The sequence below is a fragment of the Silurus meridionalis genome, chromosome 15 (assembly GCF_014805685.1).
Source record: "Silurus meridionalis isolate SWU-2019-XX chromosome 15, ASM1480568v1, whole genome shotgun sequence".
NCBI classification, from domain to species: Eukaryota; Metazoa; Chordata; class Actinopteri; order Siluriformes; family Siluridae; genus Silurus; species Silurus meridionalis.
Genome location: NC_060898.1, coordinates 18,776,936 through 18,797,114, shown reverse-complemented (window position 1 = coordinate 18,797,114; position 20,179 = coordinate 18,776,936). Strand labels below are relative to the sequence as shown.

At 39.3% G+C, this 20,179-nt stretch overlaps 1 protein-coding gene across 11 annotated transcripts in view; it reads right to left on the bottom strand.

Annotated features, from left to right (window-relative positions):
• nrxn2a (neurexin 2a) overlaps positions 1 to 20,179 on the bottom strand; it is a 399,544-nt gene that overhangs the window by 96,997 nt on the left and 282,368 nt on the right. For 3 of the 11 annotated variants that reach the window (XM_046867428.1, XM_046867426.1, XM_046867427.1), the window contains exon 1: positions 15,627 to 17,236. The exons of the other annotated variants lie outside the window; for them this stretch is intronic. In XM_046867428.1, coding sequence (XP_046723384.1) covers positions 15,627 to 15,930 — 304 coding nt within the window. In that variant the 5' untranslated portion in view covers positions 15,931 to 17,236. Of the gene's footprint in view, positions 1 to 15,626; positions 17,237 to 20,179 lie in introns of those variants that run through there. 11 annotated transcript variants of the gene reach the window in all.

Below are 20,179 nucleotides of genomic sequence, written 5' to 3'. Positions count from 1 at the left end.
TGAGACCCACAATTTAATCCTGGCTACTGCAATCACAAATGACCAGTTACTTCCAAAAGCTCGCTGTTTATCCCAGTTAAGAAATGTGATTACATGCTCCTTTGAACACAATAACAAAGTTGGTCTTTTTGTTTGGTGTGCATTTTGTATAAACTGCATTCCTTCACATGCTATCAGCAATCAGAGGTTAGCAAGAAGGGGATGGAAAATGGTAGATCATTGGTTAAAGTGTTGAACTTTGGAATAGAAGTCAAATAAATGCATCTGTTAGATTGATTAAGGTTACAGTAACTCAGTAACACAAATAATCACTATTTACAACCATGGTGAGCGGAAAAGCATTTCAGAATATGCAAACAGGTCTAACTATAGGGTGGAATGAATACAGCTGATCATATCAAGTTACATTTCTGTTAGCCGAACACAGGAATTTGTAGCTATAGTGGGTAAAGACTCTTTGGAACTGTCGAACTAAAGAGTGGAAAAAGAACAAATTAAATTTTTTGGTCCAGTTTCAGGATTTTTGTTATTTTTTGGTATTGATTTGCTGTAAATGCTTGGAAAAATCCACCATAAAGGCAAAGCAATGGTTTTAAAATAACATATAAAACGTTCTTCTTGCATCATTGAATTTTGAATATTAAACTATGGCAAGACCTTTGTCCCTAAATCATTCCACCACAAATTTTTCCACCATTAGTGGAATCCAGAATAGATCTTAAAAATATCATTCTAACTGAACATGTGACAGCTATTTTATACTTTATGAAGACATCCACCAACTGATCACACGATCAGTTCCGTTAGATCACAGTAGAAATGGTGCGAATGGTGTAACAAATGATGGTGTGAAGACTCTCAGTGCATATATTTACACCTGGAAGGGAGCCAGAGGTGAGACAACAAGGTGCTGAATGCTGTAGGAGACTCAGATAGTTCAGATGGAGTGTGGAAAAGACAGTGATGAACCTAAGAAGAGTCCTGTGAAATGACACCATGTTTACAGGGCTGCAAGTGTCTTCAGAAATGACACCAGTGTTGCTGATGAGGTTGAGGACTTCTCACACCAAACACCAGGTGCCCAGAAGATCCATGAAACAGAGAGAAAATGCTTCACAATCATGATAAATATGAACGCTAGTGAAAAAGGAAAAAGAAGCGATAAGCCCAGGAATTGTAATTGTAAAAAAAAAAAAAATGCCTTCCTGGTACATCTGCAATTTCTTTTCTGTGACATAGAAAAAAGAGTATAACCCCGGGCCGAACCTCATATTTACTGCAGGCATTCCATTCCAATGATTACATCTAGTTTGAGAGGGAAAAATACAGTACAGTGCATATTCTATGGAATCCGGTGTGAGAAACGGAGAACCCAAACCTGAATTTTTACCGCACTGATCTGAGTGAGCAGGCACTTAAAATAACGAGGTTGCAGCGAGGCGGGAATTAGGCTGGAGAACTATACAGAATAGAAAATAATGAGAGAAGCTGAGAGGCACAAATCCTGACCCAGCCAGCCGGAGGAGCCATAAAAGCAGCACAACAACAACGGACCCTAAATCATCATGTCAATGCGGCAAAAGTGCACAAGAAACACTTCCGAGCGTAAAAAACGGCTATAAATTAGAGCGGGAAGAAAAGTATAGAGAGATGCAATCAAAGGCCTGCTAGATTAGGGTTCAGGTCTGTTCTGATTTGAAGCTGTTCTGTATTGATATACAAGTTCACAATGAAGAGACACAGAAACAGTTTGATTCTCTGTTTACTTTTCATCTATTATTTAATCCAAAGGCTACTTGCATCTTCATATGGATGAGTTCAGACTCAGTGATCATCCTGGATGCTGATCAAATCAGACTGAATAAAGGGGTCATTCATTTGAATGGAAAGAGAGGTGGTATGAAAAAGAAATGAAAAAAAAAGGATTCACGTTCACCTCTCGCGATTTCACTCGATGCCAAGTTTGATCTAGATCACACGCTCAGATCGCCAAAGACATCCTGCCGCCTCGTTGCATTTGGCCCACACAAACCTGAAACAGTTTTTTTCAAACATTCAGTAGAACAGTATCTACTACTTACTCCACAGTAGAGCAGTAATATTTATGATTCATATCAGAGCCGTAGCTTGACGAATAACAGCGTCGTGCACACACACACACACACACACACACACACACACACACACACACACACAATATGTATTTCCTCAAATCTCACAGTGCTGAGATTTTGGATATGATCGAAATCTATATGCTGCGTTTAATGCAAATCAGAGCTGCAGCTAAAATAGAAGGATTTAGGAATGTTGCACTGCACTTGTGATAGAAGGACATCTGCAAGAGTGAAAGGGAAAGTTTATAGGACTGTGGTGAGACCTGTGATGTTGTATGGTTTAGAGACAGTGGCATTGAGTAAAAGACAGGAGGTGGAGCTGGAGGTAGCAGAGCTGAAGATGTTGAGGGTTTTTGTTGGGAGTGACGACGATGGACAGGATTAGAAATGAGTTTATTAGAGGAAGAGTGCATGTAGGACGTTTTGGAGACAAGATGAGGGAGGTGAGATTGAGATGGTTTGTACATGTGCAGAGGAGGGACATGAGGTATATCAGTAGGAGAATGCTGAGGATGGAGACACCAGGGAGGAGGAAAAGAGGAAGACCAAGGAGGAGGTTTATGGATGTGGTGAAGGAAGTGTGCAGCAGGTAGTTGGCCTATTATTTCCCCCTAATATACATGATTTAACTATCAGTTGACTATAAGCAAGACTTGTGAATCCTTAGTCAGGGAAACCACTAGAAAAAATGGGTGATGAAGGACATCAATATTCTAAGCTACACTACATTATGACATTCTAACATTATGACCAGTGAATTCAATTAAACGATTTCTCCAAATGTTGATGTGTTAGAAGCAGGAATAATGGGCAAGCGTAAGAATTTGCGTGAGTGTCACAAGAACCAAAGTGTGATGGTTGGTCGACTGGGTCAGAGCATCTTCAAAACTGCAGCTCTTGTAGGATGTTCCTGGTCAGTATCTATTAAAAGTGGTGAAACGGCGACAGGGTCATGGGCAACCGAGGCTCATTGATGCACGTGGGTCCGATCCAACAGTCGAGCTCCTGTAGCTCAAATTGCTGTAGAAGTTAATACTGTTAATGCTCGATGGGTCTGTTTTGGCAGCAAAAAAGGGACCAACACAATAACAGTGTGGCCATAATTTTATGAACATTTAGTGTATATAAACAAAAATAATAGACCTGACTTTTCCAGCCACATGGTTCTTCCCCAAAACTGGAGGGACACAATTGCATAGGACGTTTTCGGCTGCAGGATTTGGTCCCAATATGAATGAACCATCAGCCTCCCAGACAGTATCTGGTTGTGATGGGAAATTCTCAATTCTCGAGTTAAAATAATCCTCTTTCCATGCAGGAGTCTGTGAGGGAGGGAGCCAAACATGGCAGCGAGTCCCCTTGTGAGTAAGAATGAATCACACTTGTGCCACCAGTATTATCGCTGCTGCTTGTGCTCGCTGTGCACTCGTTTATCTGTGAAATTGTGTAATCCTTAGAGAGATTGCCAAGAATAATTTTATTATCTCTCTAAATAGCAAAATGAGCTGTAACCGGCTCTTCTAAAGCTTAAATCCCGCGTCCTGCCAAACGTTGTTTAAAAATAAATGAGGAGCACTTTCACAAACATAACTAGGCTGTTTAGAAGGGAGGAATAATGATAAAAAAAATCAAAACGGAAACCTTCGGCATCGGCTGTCTGCGATTATTCAATGAAGTATACGCCACTTTCGCATGCAGCTAACATCCAGCAGACGTTACAAACGGAAGCGGGAGAGAGAATAGTTGTGGGTGTAGATGCTGGAGATGTCTGATGGTCCAGCTTTGTGTCCTGATAACAGCATGTCTGTGAGCATGTTTTGCAGCTGCGAGGGAGGACTGCATGCTGGGCTGCGCTTTTCTCTGTCCTAGGAGACGCGAGTAGGTGGATTGCGCAAATCAGACCTAAACACTAAGACGAAGGATGTACACCTTTCTCTCCCACTGCTGCTTTTGATACCTAACACTATCCCCATACACACACACAAACACACACACACTTCAATTCTCCGCCATTCTCCAATGATTACCCGACACTACTAAATTCAGCTTTCAAGTGCTCCTCAGCACCGTCACATATTTTCTGAAGGTTAAAGCAATATTTCTGAAAGTATATTTAAGAAAGAATGAAGTCGATGAAAATAAAAATGCGTTTTTCTTTTTTCCCTGCCTATTTTTTTTTTCTTTCCGCTGCCCATATTTATTAGGCTGTTATATAATTTGCTTTCCTCAGAGACCAGAAAAGAGCACACACTGTCAGAGATGCAAAGCAAATCGGGATGGTGTTCATAATATTTTCTTGCACTGAAATTATACAGAAGCAATCATATTGACAGGAACCGTTGTGTATTTGCGTCCAGGGATGAATATTTGAAAATCAGCAGACATGGTTAAATGGTGTCAACAGTTATCTTTTGTGTGTAATCATCAAGGGTGATTTCAGGGCTCAAACACACAGCGCTTATGCTTTGTGTTTTCTACTGGTGCCTCATGGTGTAACTGTTGACTAACACTCTTGCCTCTGAACAGATCAAACACGACTGGAGTAAACACATATATCCATCTCCATCGGGTTTTAACCTTCCATTGTTTGCTTTTGGTTTTATAACAAGCCATAGCATCACTTCACCATGATCCATGGAAAAGCTGTAGAATGTTTCACCTTTTTCCAGATGAGCTGGAAAACAAAACATTGCGGACAATTGTGCAGATATTAATACATAAGGTGTGATGGAGCAACTGGATTTGCAGACATTGTTTAAATACAGTATGATATGACTCACAATGGGAGATTTTTAATGATAAACCATAAAGCTGAAGCGGCGGATGTGATTCGTTAATAATTTAAGACACATCTGCTATAGGACAACCTTCAAAGTGGTGGACAAGCACTTACACAAACCCAGGACTTGAGTTAAAGTAGAGATACAGTCGGTAAAATATGACTCCAGTAAAAGAAAAACTGATCCCTTTAAACTTTCACTTGAGTAACAGTACAAAAGTATTTGCCTTCATATGTACTCAAGTTTTAAAAGTACTATGATTTATTACAGCTATAATGTTCCTATTATCATTTTTTCTCAAAGACTCTTTGCATAATCAACTCAGTTTGTGTAAAAAGACTCGAATGTTACTCTCAGCACACCGATCTATTTAAATAATGAGAGTAAGAAGTCAAACACTGATTGGTGTCTATTACAAACGATCCTGAGCCCAAATCCTTCTTTTCAACTAGATAAAAAATAAAATCTCACAAATACGACATTGAGGTTCAAGTCAGGAGATTCTTCCATTATTTATTCCTTTCTAAATGTTCTGCTTGCTGTTGAACTGATGCTGAACTGTTGGTGATAAATAGATGCCACCAAGTGCCAATCAAAGCAAGTTTAAAACAGAGAGTGAGCTCGACCCTGATTGATGGATGGCAGCGTGTTTGACCAGATAAGTTTTAATCCTCATAAATAAAAAGGATCGACTGATTTCGCTAAATGTGGTTGAGTAAAAAGTACGATATTTGACTTTGAAATGTAGCGAAGTTAGTGTTCCCAAATAGAAATAAAGAAGAAAAGTACAGATACATGAAAAAGCTACCTAAGTACAGTAACAGTAAGGTATGTACAGTAAGTAAGAGTGGATGAGTGAATATGTGAATGAATGTGTGAGTGAGTGAGTGAGTGAGTGAGTGAGTGAGTGAGTGAGTGAGTGAGTGAGTGAGTGAGCAAATCACAGAATGAATCAGAGACAGTAAGAGAGTGAGAGTGAATGAGTGTGTGTGAAAGAGTGAACAAATGAGTGTGTGTTATGAGAGTGAATGAGTGAGTAAATGACAATAAATCAGTGAGGGACTGTCAAGTGAGAAAGCAAATGATGTAGTGAGTAATCAAGAGAATGACTGAGTGTATGTAAAAGAAAGTGAGTGAGTGAGTGAGTGAGTGTGAGAAAGAGTGAATACATTTGCATGTGTGAGAGAGCGTGAATGAGGCAGTGTTTGTGTGAGTGAATGAGTGAGTGCAGATGTGGAAAAGAGGGTAAATAAGTGTGATAGAAAGATTGAGAGTGGGTGACTGTGTAAGAGAGAGAGAGAGAGAGAGAGAGAGAGAGAGAGAGAGAGAGAGAGAGAAAGAAAATGAGTGAGTTTTAGAGAGAGTGTTAGTGTGTGAGAAAAAGACTGAATGAGTGAGTGAGTGTGTGAATAACTGAGTGTGTGTGTGTGTGTGTGTGTGTGTGTGTGTGTGTGTGTGTGTGTTTGTGAGAGAGTGGATGAATGTGTAAATGGTTTAGTTACTGTGAATGAGCAGTGAGTGAGTGAGTGACAGCATGAGTAATACAGTAAGAGTGAATGAGTGAGTGTGTGTGTGTATGTGTGTGTGTGTGTGTGTGTGTGTATGAGCGGCTGTTTGTTAGTGAGCGCAGGAGCGTCTGGGTAAATGACAGAATGAATTGAGTGTGCATGAGTGAACGAGTAAATGACCAAATGACAATAAATGAGGTGAATAAAATAGAGAATGATTGAGGGATTGAATGACTGAACACGTGGAGGACTCATAAGTGACCTGTTGGAGACTGGATGAGAAAAATATTTTCGAGCATGGAGCTATTTCCCTGTTCAGAATCTAATTGTGTTATTAAAAGTAAGTATAAAAAGAAAAAACACTATTTTTCATCCAATTATACCTTCTTATAGGATAATTATAGTCTGCATCTCACTGACCTAGTTTATATATATATATATATATATATATATATATATATATATATATATATATATATATATATATATATATATATATATATATATATAGACTGCTATTAGGATGCTATGAAATGTAAAAAGGTTTTTAAGGCTCGAAAACCAAAACAAAAAAAACAATAATATGTTCGCTAAAATGAAATGAATGCAATTGTTTACTGTGGTCTTTGTAGGCTAACAGCCTTGGAGAGAATCCCATTAGCTGGATTTTTTTTAAGACCCTGCGATCATTACACACCAGGCCCAATTAAAAACCGTACAACTTGCATCTTTTATTGTGCCGCATTCCTCATAAAACGTAGCTTGTTAATTTCCCTAAACTGATTAAAACAAGGTGTTTCGACAAAATATTACAACTACGCAATGGCAAATTATAATTATTTAAATCATTGCTCCTTTGCTCGAATAAAACTAGCAAATCTAAATTTAATAAATTCATTTCGGTGACTAGCAGAAGGTGAGGATTTTAATACCGGGTCATAAAAGTAAAAAAGTAAATAATTATCTAATTAATTGCGTGTTTTAGCGTGGATGCGAACAGACAGTAAAAAAATAATACTGAAAGAAAGAAAAAACAAACAAACCAAAAAAAAAAACAATGTAGTCTGCTAGTTTTACAGAACAGCTTTGCTCAAGGATACTTTGACCATGCTTGCTCCTGATCTTAGTCCACATGTATAAAGTGGTGCCCACGCTTCACCCCTCACAGCTCACAGCACTGATCTTCAGCTTTACTCAGACCTCTGGCTGCAGATTTGATGTGAAACACATGCCTGGGTTCTCTCTCTCGGCACTGTGTCACATACAGAGCCAGCGTCCCAGAGTGTAATTGGTGAGGATGCTCACGGGGAACATCAACACTCTGATCCATGCAAATGTGGCTACAGCGCACTACTAGTGCTGTACACATAATAAGCAGTTAGGAGCCCTTCCTATGCAGTGCTTACAGCACACACCTTAAAACTGCCCGCTAGATATAATCCAGGCCTGGCTCATGTGGGAGGAGAGGTAGGAGATGAAATGCTGATCCTGCTGATGCTATTTCAGTGCCTTCTCTTAAAGAAGTTAGCAGAAATAAGAAAGAAAGAAAGAAAGAAAGAAAGAAAGAAAGAACAATCGTAACTATACAGTAATATCACAAATTTGTATCTGGGTGAGGAGCCCAGTTTTAATAATCCAGCAAAACTCCATCATATAAAGGTAACTTCACAACATTCTGAGATGTTTAAATGCAGCTCGAATATTAGTGTTTAAAAAAATTCGAATGATATTTAGTTTATAAGCTACTAAAGCAGTTTCTTATTACCTTATAATCTAATTAATATAGGATTGGAAATAGATCTGTCTTAATAGATCTTTCTTTTAATTCTTCTCAGGGTACAATCTAAAGTAAATATTAAACCTTTAATATTAACAATATTAACCCTCTCATGCAATACAGTGGACGTTATAAGCCAAAGGGTATAATTTTGAATATTGGGGATTTACATACTAATTTGACTTAATTTGAATGTTTTAGTTGATTAGTTTTATAAAACAGCTATTTTAAATAGTCTTCAGATTTCATCATTTATTTCAATACAAAAATAAAACATTTCTTACAGGGAAATTAATACACCAGGTCAGTTCCATGCTAATGGTATCTGATAGAAGCTACAGTTTTGGGGTTTAAGTACTAATAATTCTAATTAGATAACTATACATTAAAATAATGCACCACTTGTTTGTTTTAGAGGTTTTAACACATTTGAAAGGGTTTTATTCACCTATAAGATCATTTACCCCAATCCATTCTTTTTAAATAAATGCTTAAAGATATTTAATAATTGTAATTGTCATTATTGTAAATGTCACTTCCTTTTAAAATAAACAACTACAGTTAATTCCGTATAATAGGGATGTGCAGAGCTGAGGCCAGTGTGATTCGCATCTCAATACATCGCCAACGATACAGTACATTACAGATAAATAAAAAGCAGCAACTGATGCGATACAATTTACCCCATCACGATGCAGTGCGATCCGATTTCAATTTGATTCAACATGCAATACAATGCAATAGAAAAATAATAATAAATGTACAATTTAACATGGTGCAGATAGTTTATTTCTTTGGTTCAGACAGACAGCAAATCATCACTTTACTTAAGACAAGATGCAGCTCTACCTCTGCCATGTTATTCTGTATTCTATGTGACTCTCAGGACACGCCTCACGCTCTGAAGTGTTGTGATAAGTCATATTCACGCAGCAGCAATTGTTTGGTGAGGAGAAACTAATCTAAATATCAAATATTGGTAACAAATTATTGCTCACGTTCTAATCTACTAATGTTTATATATAAATACATTGTTTTTACAATGCAAATATGTAAAAAAAACGATGCTTCGTGACTTGTATCCGATGCACAAATGCGAATCAGTGAATCTTATCATTCCTCATATATAAGAATAATGATGTTTTATATATAGTGATGAGCTATATATGGTTTACTTGTTTTCGACCGAAATGCCAAATGCTACTGAAGTCAAAAATGTTCATCATAGTTCCATCAAGAAACACAGTTGATCATACTGACAGGTCTTTGTTCCTATGGAAAAACACTCAACCGCAAGGTCAAACGGAAAACAATTTAGTACATTGTTCTTTTGTTTGCAAACAGGATTCACATTCTTCCATGTTTCCTTTATCCTCGTGACTGAATTGTATTCACTGGTTCTTTCTCAATGCTGGAGGTCACATGCCACTTCACAAGACAGTTCAAGATCCAGTTGTACTTTTCTTAAGGATCTATATTTTAGAAAATACTTGCAGGCCCAACACTAGGGTTTAGAGAATGCAAAGGTCATGGTTAAATGCCCCCTCGTTACAACTTTGTCTTCAAGTCTTCGTACGCAAACAATGAAGCAGTCAGACATAACGCACAATTTTCTCCCACAGATCAATTACTCCTGTTTCTTTCTTCTGCCCCCCCTGAGCAGTGGATTCGTCGAGCTCAGCTTGGCAGCCGTAATAGGATGCACCTTTTACCAGCGTGAGCCGGCAAAGATAATGTCTAATCTATAGTGTGCTCACTGCTCAGCAACAAGGGTGGATCCTGCTGCAGCAATGTAGCCTTCATCCATCATGGCCATGGAGCCTGGCATTAAGGGAGAGCGTGGCACAATGCCCAGTATAGATCACGGCATGTCCTTCAAGGGCTTGGTAAGGACTAGTTTGTGATGCGGACAGTGAGTGAGGCTGCACACCTGCTTTGTATGGCGATGGCATGGAAAATGCAAATCAGCATGCACAGGCCGGCATGAGTGAACAAACAGGACCTGCGGCTTGTCAAACATCTCGCCCGCATCAGCACATGGACCGCTGGGTATTAGAGAATAGGGAGGGGTGACTCCAGCAAACAAAATGGTGACACACTGTAAGAAAGACCAAACAAGACAGAGACGGAGATATGATTTACGCCATTGCAGGCGAACGCTCGGAGATTGCTGTGAAAAGTCAGCAGGACGTGGATGGATCTGCAGGTCAGCAGGAGGGCACGATGAGTGCAACCTGCCTGAAAAGCTGCTCTCAGTGGTTATAGCAGAACAAAAAGCCAGAGATTGAAGTAAGATTTTGACAGGCACAGAGATACCAAGTCACTGGATTATTAATGAACAAAATAACACAGGTCAAAGAGCAAGGAGGGGAGTGTTCAACAAATGTCAAGTAGGGAGTCAACCGCAGGCACACCTGAATTCTTTAGCCGTTTTTAAACTGTGAATGTAATTATAAGTGCGTACTGACAGTCTGCGCATCACTAGGGGTTCGTGACCACAAATGTAGGCGGAGCAGGACATCATAAATAATGATTAAAAATGAATACAAGAGGCTGTCTTACTAGACGTATGTACACCCGTTTACAAGAGGGATATAGTCTGGTCTAAAAGCCAGAAAAAAACACCTGTAGGTGATCAAACTGGACAACTCAGACACATCAGAACTGTTTGGTAGCTCAGCAGTTAAGGTTGGTGGTCAAGATTCAGTATTGTCAAGCTGCCACTCTTGGAAATAAGTAAAACACTTAAGTAGAACATATCCTTAGAAAAAGTAATATTAAATGTAAAATAAAAACACATTTATACACACATTTGTTTTGCTCAAATGTGGTCTAACAAATGTAAACTATTTGATTAAATCTGTAAATTTATTTCATTCAATTTAATATATTTAATTTGTGCCAATTAAATCGAAAAGGCTCACGCAAAGACGTGAGCCTTTTCTGGCGTTTTAGTGTGGATGAGCAACTTTTGGCAAACGATTGAAAACGAAAGTGTGGACGTGGAGCGTTTTTAAATGAAAACACCATTTTCAAATTGATTTGGATTAGTGCAGACGTAGCATCGATTTTCCACTTGTCTCATTCTGATCTTTTAAATGTTCATTTCTTTCTGAAATCAAACACAATTACATAAGCAACTGGTAAAATCTTGTGGTTGTTAATTATTACAAAACAAAACACACAACAACTACCTAGACAGTTACATAGCTATCTTAAGACTGTAGATTAATTGAGCTAATCACATTCCGTCCAATCAGTGAATAGACTGTGAATAAAAAAGTTTTAAAGTATTAATTTTGATTAATGGATATTTGAAGTAGGAAATGCAACTTTACCCGAGACAGCAGATCCTATCAACACTATCATAGTGTGAAGAGATAAAATTATTCAGACTGTCCTGTCCCAATGGACCACTGCTTGCATTGCCATTTTTGAACACTGGGTGCAATCGTAACTATAATTGGCTAAGTGGGACTGTAAACATGTAGCCACATGATTCTACAATGTCTAGAAAGACAAATTTATCAAATATTGGCACAAATCTGACAATTATCAATGATCCAAATCAATATTTTTTCGAATTATTGGTCAGTCATAGAGAGTTAATTAACACATCCACAGAACCGAATGTGGGATTCAAAAACAATGAAGGATTTCGAAGAGCAACACTTGTTGAATGCTTGATGTACAGTACATGGCTGAGCTCTGGCCTTATAAATGAGCCACCACTGCTGCACTGCTGGCTAATGGATTTCTCAGGTTGGGTGAACCCCTGTGATTTTTGTCAGCGGCAAATTAATTCGACAAAGTCCAAACTTTGAGCAGCGACATTTGCGGTGATTTATGTAACATAATCACTGCATTCGAAGGGCTATTCGTAGCTACAAACCTATGATTTATTTGAAGTGCTAAGAAGTAAATTACAGTCAGTAATACAGAACGTCAAAACAGTCGTTTCGATTAAAACACTGTACGGTCGACAACAAAATTATTGGCACCCTTCATCATGAAGCAATTCATGTAATTGTGTAATATGTTATAAGCATGATATTTTAAGCATTCCCATTGAGGGACAAGTTAAAACTTCCCTGATTTAAATAAAACTGTTGGGCCACTTCCTGTAATGTCCTGGTATGTTAATGTACTTTATTTCTGGCAATGTTTTACCAGTTTCAGCCATTGTTTTAAATATATTATGGTTACAATTGTATTTAATACATTTTTATCATTTTAAAGATATGAAGTAATTTTATATCTATGATCTGTCTCTTTTGTGTTGAAAGCTGTTTGGGTTTTTTCCCCCTGATGCTGGATGAAAAAAAGTGTGTTTAGTATCATATTTGTCATCAGCAGCAACCAGGTTTTTGGATAAAACAAATGAAAAATGTACATGTTTAAATGGATGGTTGCATTCGTTGGGATTATTTCAATAATTTGCTTTTGAGAGAAAAGGATTCCAGAGATTTCCTCAAATTTTATAACAAAAAATCAAAAAGGGCACTATTGTGTAAAGCAGTTATTGAAGATGAATTATGGAAATACACATTTATGCCCATTCCAGAGCTTGCTAGTAATTATAAGGCTTTGCCAGTCCCTTAATGGTAGCAAATGCAAAATATTTAATGGACACTAGTGTCTTTTTTTTTTATATAAGTTTTCCAAGTTTCCTTAAACAACACTGGTTAACCTTTATCATACACAGAAAAAAGACAAATACATTTTGTAGCCCGACTGTGTAGCATATGGCTGTCAGATGAAAAGTCCCTATAAAAGCTATGATTGACAAGACATTTGTCACATGTTGTAAATGTCACTATGAGTGACAGTAGGTGTGACACGCATTTCCTTCGCTTAAAATCTAATCCCATTCCTTCATCTCTCAGACTCCTTCAGATCTCCCAGACCAACAGGGTACCTCTAATCTACATATCAATTCCATCAGTTTCACTTCATGGCATGGCATGTGTGAAGGGTCCAGTATGATTGAATTTTGCAAACTGGCCAATAAATAGTGAGGCTGATTCTCTTGTATTAGGGATGGCTAGATATCATTTGCATGAACTCAAAATGCATCTCTCATACTAACACGAGATTCTGTTCTAAAATGACGCAAATGAACAGACAGAATCATTTGATGGGTGTGTCTACAAATAACAGGGATTATTATCTGCTATCTGCAGCTGGAGACACCCTGCATTACAACATAATTAAATGAACAAGTCAAATTGAAAGGCTCCACTGTATCAGTTAGTGATTGAATCCGTCAACTGTGTAACCGATCCAGAATATTATCAGGAGTTAATGCTGTGAGGTTGGGACCCTGTGAGATCCTAGTAAGGCAGTAGGGAAGGAACGGTAGCACAGCATATTGTAATAACATAGATAAACTGGGGCCTGCAGATAAATGTCTACTTGAGATGGGGGACAGTTATGTATAGTGAAAGAGACAATTGCAAACCTAGATTGAAAGATGTAGTCTGGATAGCCTGATTACTATGAAGAATCGCATGCTTTGTTTAATGTGGAGGCTTAGCAATTATTCAAACGCACCATTCAACATTTTTATTTAAAAATAAAATTGTACCCCGATACAGAGCTATCCATTGAAAGGGACACCTTGACGGCTACTAGGTACCTTTCTCCTCTATCTGTAAATCTGTAAATGGGCAAAACTTTGGCTGACCCAATCTTGGTAAAGGCATAAATTTGAGGGTTTGCACTGCTGTGCCCTCAAGGATAAAAACCTGTTCTTTAAACATTTACATAGCAAGTTTAATTAAAAGCTTTTGGCCAGTAAGGTCACAATGTGAACCTTGAAAGCCACAGTGAAATATCCATAGTCTAGATTCCTTTTAGCTGGAATTTGGCTGTGCAATTTGGATTTTTTACTGTGAAATCACATGCAATTAAAAATAAGGTATAATTTATACTAGAACTGAGAAAGAGGGAAATAGATAAATAGATAGAGAGAAAGAGGAAGAGAGAGTACACAAAAGCATGCTTGTGATGGAATGCTTTTGAGAAACCTACTAATTAGTTACTGCGTATCTATCTATCTATATATCTATATATATATATATATATATATATATATATATATATATATATATATAAACTAGGTCATTGAGAAATAAAAATAAATACACTGTGCTTTTTGAACATCGCATTCCATTTAGTCTCAATTTACTCTTTTAATTCCTTTCACTTTTCTGGGAAGATGTTCCACTAGATTTTGGAGTGTGCTTGAAGAGATTTGTACTCATTTAGCCACAAGGATGTTAGTAGAATCAGGGACTGATGTAGGTGAGGTGAGGAGGCCTGGGGTGTAGTCAGTGTTCACATTTCTCCCAAAGGTGTTCAATAAAGTTGAGGTCAGAGCTCTATATACAATGTGCCTTCAGCTATGCGATAACTGTTTCGGGAAAGAAGCACAGAGAGAGTGAAAAAGAGAGAGAGAGAGAGAGAGAGAGAGAGAGAGAGAGAGAGAGAGAGAGAGAGCGAGAGATATTAATGATTAATAACTTCATAGTCAACGGGATGTTTCCATGAAAAATAACTTCATTGGATCCTTGATTAAGAGACTGCTAAGGCTGTAGTGTTTACAGCTGTGGGTTGCCTTTATTTTCTAATTGTTGTTTATTCACTAGCTTTAATAGCTTTTGGAAATGCTGAAAAGTAAATACCACTTGCACCTTCTTCACTGAGAGTTAATATATACATTTCTCTAGTCTTTTGACAAGTAGCTATGAAGGGTAATTTTTTCGTAATCACGATGAGCAATCTGTTTCATTGGCTTTTGGGAAATCTTAAGATTTTGGAGCTGTTCCAATTTTACCGTGGATGAAGAACTGGCAACGTTCACAAGATCCAAATGCAGCCAAACCCCCAGGTGACCAAGAATAGATCATGTCAAACTGTAACTCTAAAACAGTCTGGATGCAAAACTGTGCCAAATGAGGTTCTCTTATAAAGCCATTCCTGTATATAAACTAATAAAAATACACATTAAAAAAAGGTTTGCCTATACAAAAAAGCATACTATACACACAGCATAAAAGCAGATACTCGAATCAAAAAAGAAGGTTGTATTTGGAGGATCAGAATGCAAGCTTTGACAGCTGTAAATTATGAACGTACTGACAAGGATAGCCCCGTATTATATTTGTTTCTCTAGGAGATCTGCAGCATAGCAAAGAGAGAGCGTGAGACTCCTCCCACTGTGATCTATAAAGAGTGAAATCCAGGCACAGATCAAAGCATGTGTGCAGGGCACATGGAGTGCTGCATAACACCAGGATGTCAATCATGGCTGTAAATATCAATGTGGGAAGTGATCTCGACAATAAGATCTCGAATCGAAAGAAAATCTGCTTAAATCACATCACTTCTGTCTCCAAACTGCGAGGGAAGGATGGAGTGTTTGGGACGTGGAATGAAGACTTACCGTGGCCTCCTCTTGTGAGGAAGGGCATCCTGTTGATGGCAATGGGTACAGTCCCATGCTTGTTGTGGAAGTGGTGGACGTGATGTGTGGTGCTCAGACTGGAAGACACGCGAGCATTGGCTGTTCTGTCTGGCAACGAGACAAGCAGGACCAGAGATAAAGCCAACCTCCACCAGGTGCCAATGCCCATCAAGCCCGTTCCTCCATACTCCCAGCCCAGCAGGAGCACCTCCAACTTAGTGCAGGAAGTACCGCACCAGGCCCTGCCACCTCCCATCTGTCCCAGCTGCTGCACAGGAGACATCTCAGAGAGGAAAGCCCATGTCAGCCATTATCCACAGGACAGGTAAACAGCTCAACAAAAAAAGGTGTGAGACACCAAGAAAAAAAAACCTTCAAGGCTTTTGCAGTAAATTTCCAAAGAGCCAAAATATCATTAGAAAAAGAAGTTCCTCAGTTTTTTTCAAGTCTGACCTAAAAATCCAGTGGGAAACAAATCTGTTGCTGTTCTTTGTAACCAAATTTTCTCCGTTCAATTTCCATTCAAACAAAAAGACAAAAATCAGGGTAGTTTCTCTGAAATCAAACAACACAAGGCAATCACAAGCATCTGTAAAGGCAATTCCCACAAGCTTTCACAGACATTAATTAGATGCATCAGAACGTTCAAATCGGCTTAATTGAGCAAAGAAAAAGTGCCCCAGGTGATTCTCACTCTTTTCCCCTGTTCTCTCTCTCTCTCTCTTCCAGCCTCAGGTAGAGCTTACGCTCTGTTAAGACCACTCTCCCTTAGAGGGCGGCCCCTCCACTGCAGAGGAAGTGATAAGAAACATCCCGGGAGGAGAAAAAAAAAAAGAATTATTCGGAAAAAGATGCGAGGATGTCGAGAAAGAAAGCTACGAACGAAGAAAAACGATATGGGATGACAATGAAGGGCAGCAGGAAGGCGAACTCTGAAGGAGGCAAGGAACGACAGAGGGAGAGCGAGAAATCTGCTGCAGCGCGGCACTGGGAAAAAGCAGTAAATTAATAAATAAATGCAAGCTCCCCATAAGTCCTAGAATGCGCTGGTAGCTGAAATAACACTCCTCTTTGAAGCTTTCACCTTCCCGAGCGAGAGAGCGTGAGCCGAGACGAACGACGGAGCGTTCACCGCAAGCAGCCGAGATCCTCTCTGTTTCTCTCTCTCTCTCTCCCTCTCTTTTCCTCTCTCTGTCTCTTCTCTCAGCCACTGACGCGCACTCTGTATTGATTAGCGCTGCTTTCCATCCCCCTCGCTTCTCGGCTTCCTCTTCCCTGCCTTCTCTCTTCTCCTCTCCTAGACACGGACACAATCCCTAGGACACTGATGATTCCCACAGGAGAGGCAAGGAAAGATTGTAGGGAAACTGCTGCCTGATGGTTTTTTTACAGGCTAATTAGAGTCAGATAACGCATCCTCCTTTCCTTCAACGTGAATCCTTGATGGATGTAACACCGGGATAGCCGGAACGGTCAGCAAAGAGCAGAGAAACGCTGACTCTTGGCAGTTCTCCATAAACATGCAGACCAGGACACATAGTCCTCCTTTCGAAAACCATGGGCAATGCCTATCATGGCATGAGAGAGAAAGGAAAGGGGAAAGAGTGCAGCATGGTGTGTCTGTGAGAGAGAAAAAGAGAGAAAGAGAGGGAGAGGGAGAGGGGAGGGTGGTGGAGGAGGCAGGCAACACAGCGAGTGCATAAGCACACAGGCAGACATAGAGACAAGCCAAAGAGAAGGGAAAAAAAAAAGTATCAGATGCGAGGGCTTGCGAACACACGAGCCAACAAATCAGAGCTAATGTTGACTCACCATAGTGTCTGTAAAGACACCAAGGCTTCAGTGTACTGTAGCACATCCGAATTATCAAAACTGCAGAGTCTTGGTCTCGGAGGATTTGGAAGGGGCACTAAATCAAAAGATTTTACAGATCCTTCCATATCACAGTATGTAGAATTGGCAACATTCACATGGTCCAGATGCAGCGGTTCCCCTGTGACCGAGACAGCATCGCTTAGTTCTTCCATCATAAAAGAATCATTTTCCCCCAGACTTGATAAGCTTTTTTCTCACCACTTGTCCCAATTTAAAACACCACAGTGCAAAATCCTTTGTTGAGAAGATTGTTTTGTTAGTAAGAGTTAAAACTAGCTTGCTAAAATGCAATCTTTAGACAGGCACAAAACCGATGCAAATGACGCAGTCCTGCCCGAATAAGAGTCAAGAAAAATTCTCAGAACGAAAGTGTTGTAGAGATGGAAAGAGTAGAACAAAGAGAGAATGAGTGACTCTGCGCAACCCCATACATCAGATAAATCAGGCAGGATAGAGATCTCAGTTGGGATTGCCTTGCCAGTTGAAAGGCTGCGCTCAAAGGAAAAGCCAGAACAGAATGGAGGCAGTGCCACCTTTCATGGTGACAGGAGGAGAGAATCGGGCCATTACTCAACCACAGAGAGGGAACGAGGGAGCGGACCATCGCTAGCGAGCCGAGGCTGATTAAGGAGTGGCGCGCACGAGAGAGGAGAGGCGAATCCTTTTCGCGGCATATGCGACCGCGGCGCGTAAATCCTGTCTGTCAGGCACGGCTAACGGCTGCAGTTAGCCACAAAGTTCAAATGAACAAGAAGTTCCACTCATTGAGATTTACCCACAGGTTAAAGACAGAGAATGAGAGAGGAGGTGGCTGCACAATCGATTCTCCATCCTCCTTCCTCTTAGCACCAAGTGCCTGAGATATACAAGAGATAACCCTAAGACCTGGTGAAATGTCTTGCATGGCTTTGAACATTATCTAGTCATTAAAAGGTGAAGAGTGGATAAAAAAAATCCTCTTCCAACCTAATTTGCTAATTCACATCCACCAGCCAGCTTTTTCTTATCTTACAACAACCAACCAGGCACATTTTGCGTATATATTTACAAGTACACTCTTGTATACAGTTCTCTTTTGCACATTGTAACACGTTATACAGTAGGTTTACTAGCAGGGCTATTTTGTACATTACATTACATTTGAGGCATTTGGCAGAAGCCCTTATCCAGAGCGACTTACAACTGGGCAGGGGAGGGTTTTAGGGCTTTGCTCAAGGGCCCAGCAGTGGCAGCGGGATTTGAACCTGTGATCTTCTGATCCAAAGCCCAATGCCTTGACCACTGCGCTACCACCTCACAGGTGTCTGGGAGGTGATGTACCCTATGTGTGGTGGTGTGGTGATAAACTCGAACAGTATGGGGTTTAAATAACTGTAATATTAGTGCTTATGGAAGCTGGTCAGAGATGATGGTGGGTCCTTGGTATTATTGATGAGTTTGCAACAACATGAGATGCATTTAATCACCGATCACTGCATACCTTAATAACAATGAACTGTACAACAAAAAAAAAATGGATATTTGGTGCCACCCGCATGAGAATTTGTTCCCTAATAAGGCTGGTTCCTCTCAAGGTTTCTTTCTCATGCCATCTGAGGGAGCTTGGTTTTTTTTGTTGCTACAGTCATCATCTGCTCACTCTTTAGGGACAAACGTAAATTATACGAAACAAACTTAAAGTTTCTGTTACAGTATTACTGCTTTATCTGTGTTAATCTGCATTGAGAAAATGTATATTGTTAAAAGCGCTATACAAATAAAAATGAATCGAATTGAATAAAATTGAATGAGGTTACGGATGGGAAGAAGGCAAGTCGAAATGGCAGTGCTTTAGAAAGAAAGAGCAAACAAAGTGAGGTATAAATCACAGGATGTGTGTGACGTGTGTAAAATGAAAAGCCATCACCATGACAAATTTGATTATTTTTCAATTATGGAACATCCAAACAAATTTTATTTCCTGCAGTAATTTCCAAGTGCTGTCTTTTTATTTATTAACAATCAAGGCATTTATTTGTTTATAGTTTAATGTTTGACGTTGTGGAACTAGCATAAAAACAGCTATAAACTGTCACTTTTTATGCTAACAATATAATAAGAAAATGGGTGGAAAACTGAACATGGGTAGAAAAAAGTTACTAATACATGTTTACATTTAATGATACAAGATTTAAGTTTTTATTATTTGCAGCGGTGGACAGTAACGAAATCAATATAACTGTACTGTACTTTTACTGTATATTACTGTATTTAAGTAGTTTTTTCTCGTATCTGTACTTTACTGCAGTATTTCCGTTCGGGGGAAACTTTTACTTTAAATTCACTACATTTCATAGTCAAATATCTCACTTTTTACTCTACAACATTTTGCTAAATCAGTCGTTCCGTTTTATTTACAGTATTCGCGGATAAAAACGTAACTGGTTAAGCGCTCAGCAATCCACCAATCAGGGCAGAGCACACGCTCTGTTTTGAACTTGTTTTGATTGCTGCTTGGCAGTGGTGGGTTTAGGCAGAGGCGTCGAGGGGGCAAACATACAGTTCAGTGTCAGTTCAACAGCAAGCAGTACATTTTGTGAGGAATAAATCATGGAAACTCCTGACTCGAACTCGCCACAACACCCGTGGCCTTAATTACACGATTTTTTTGAAGTAGT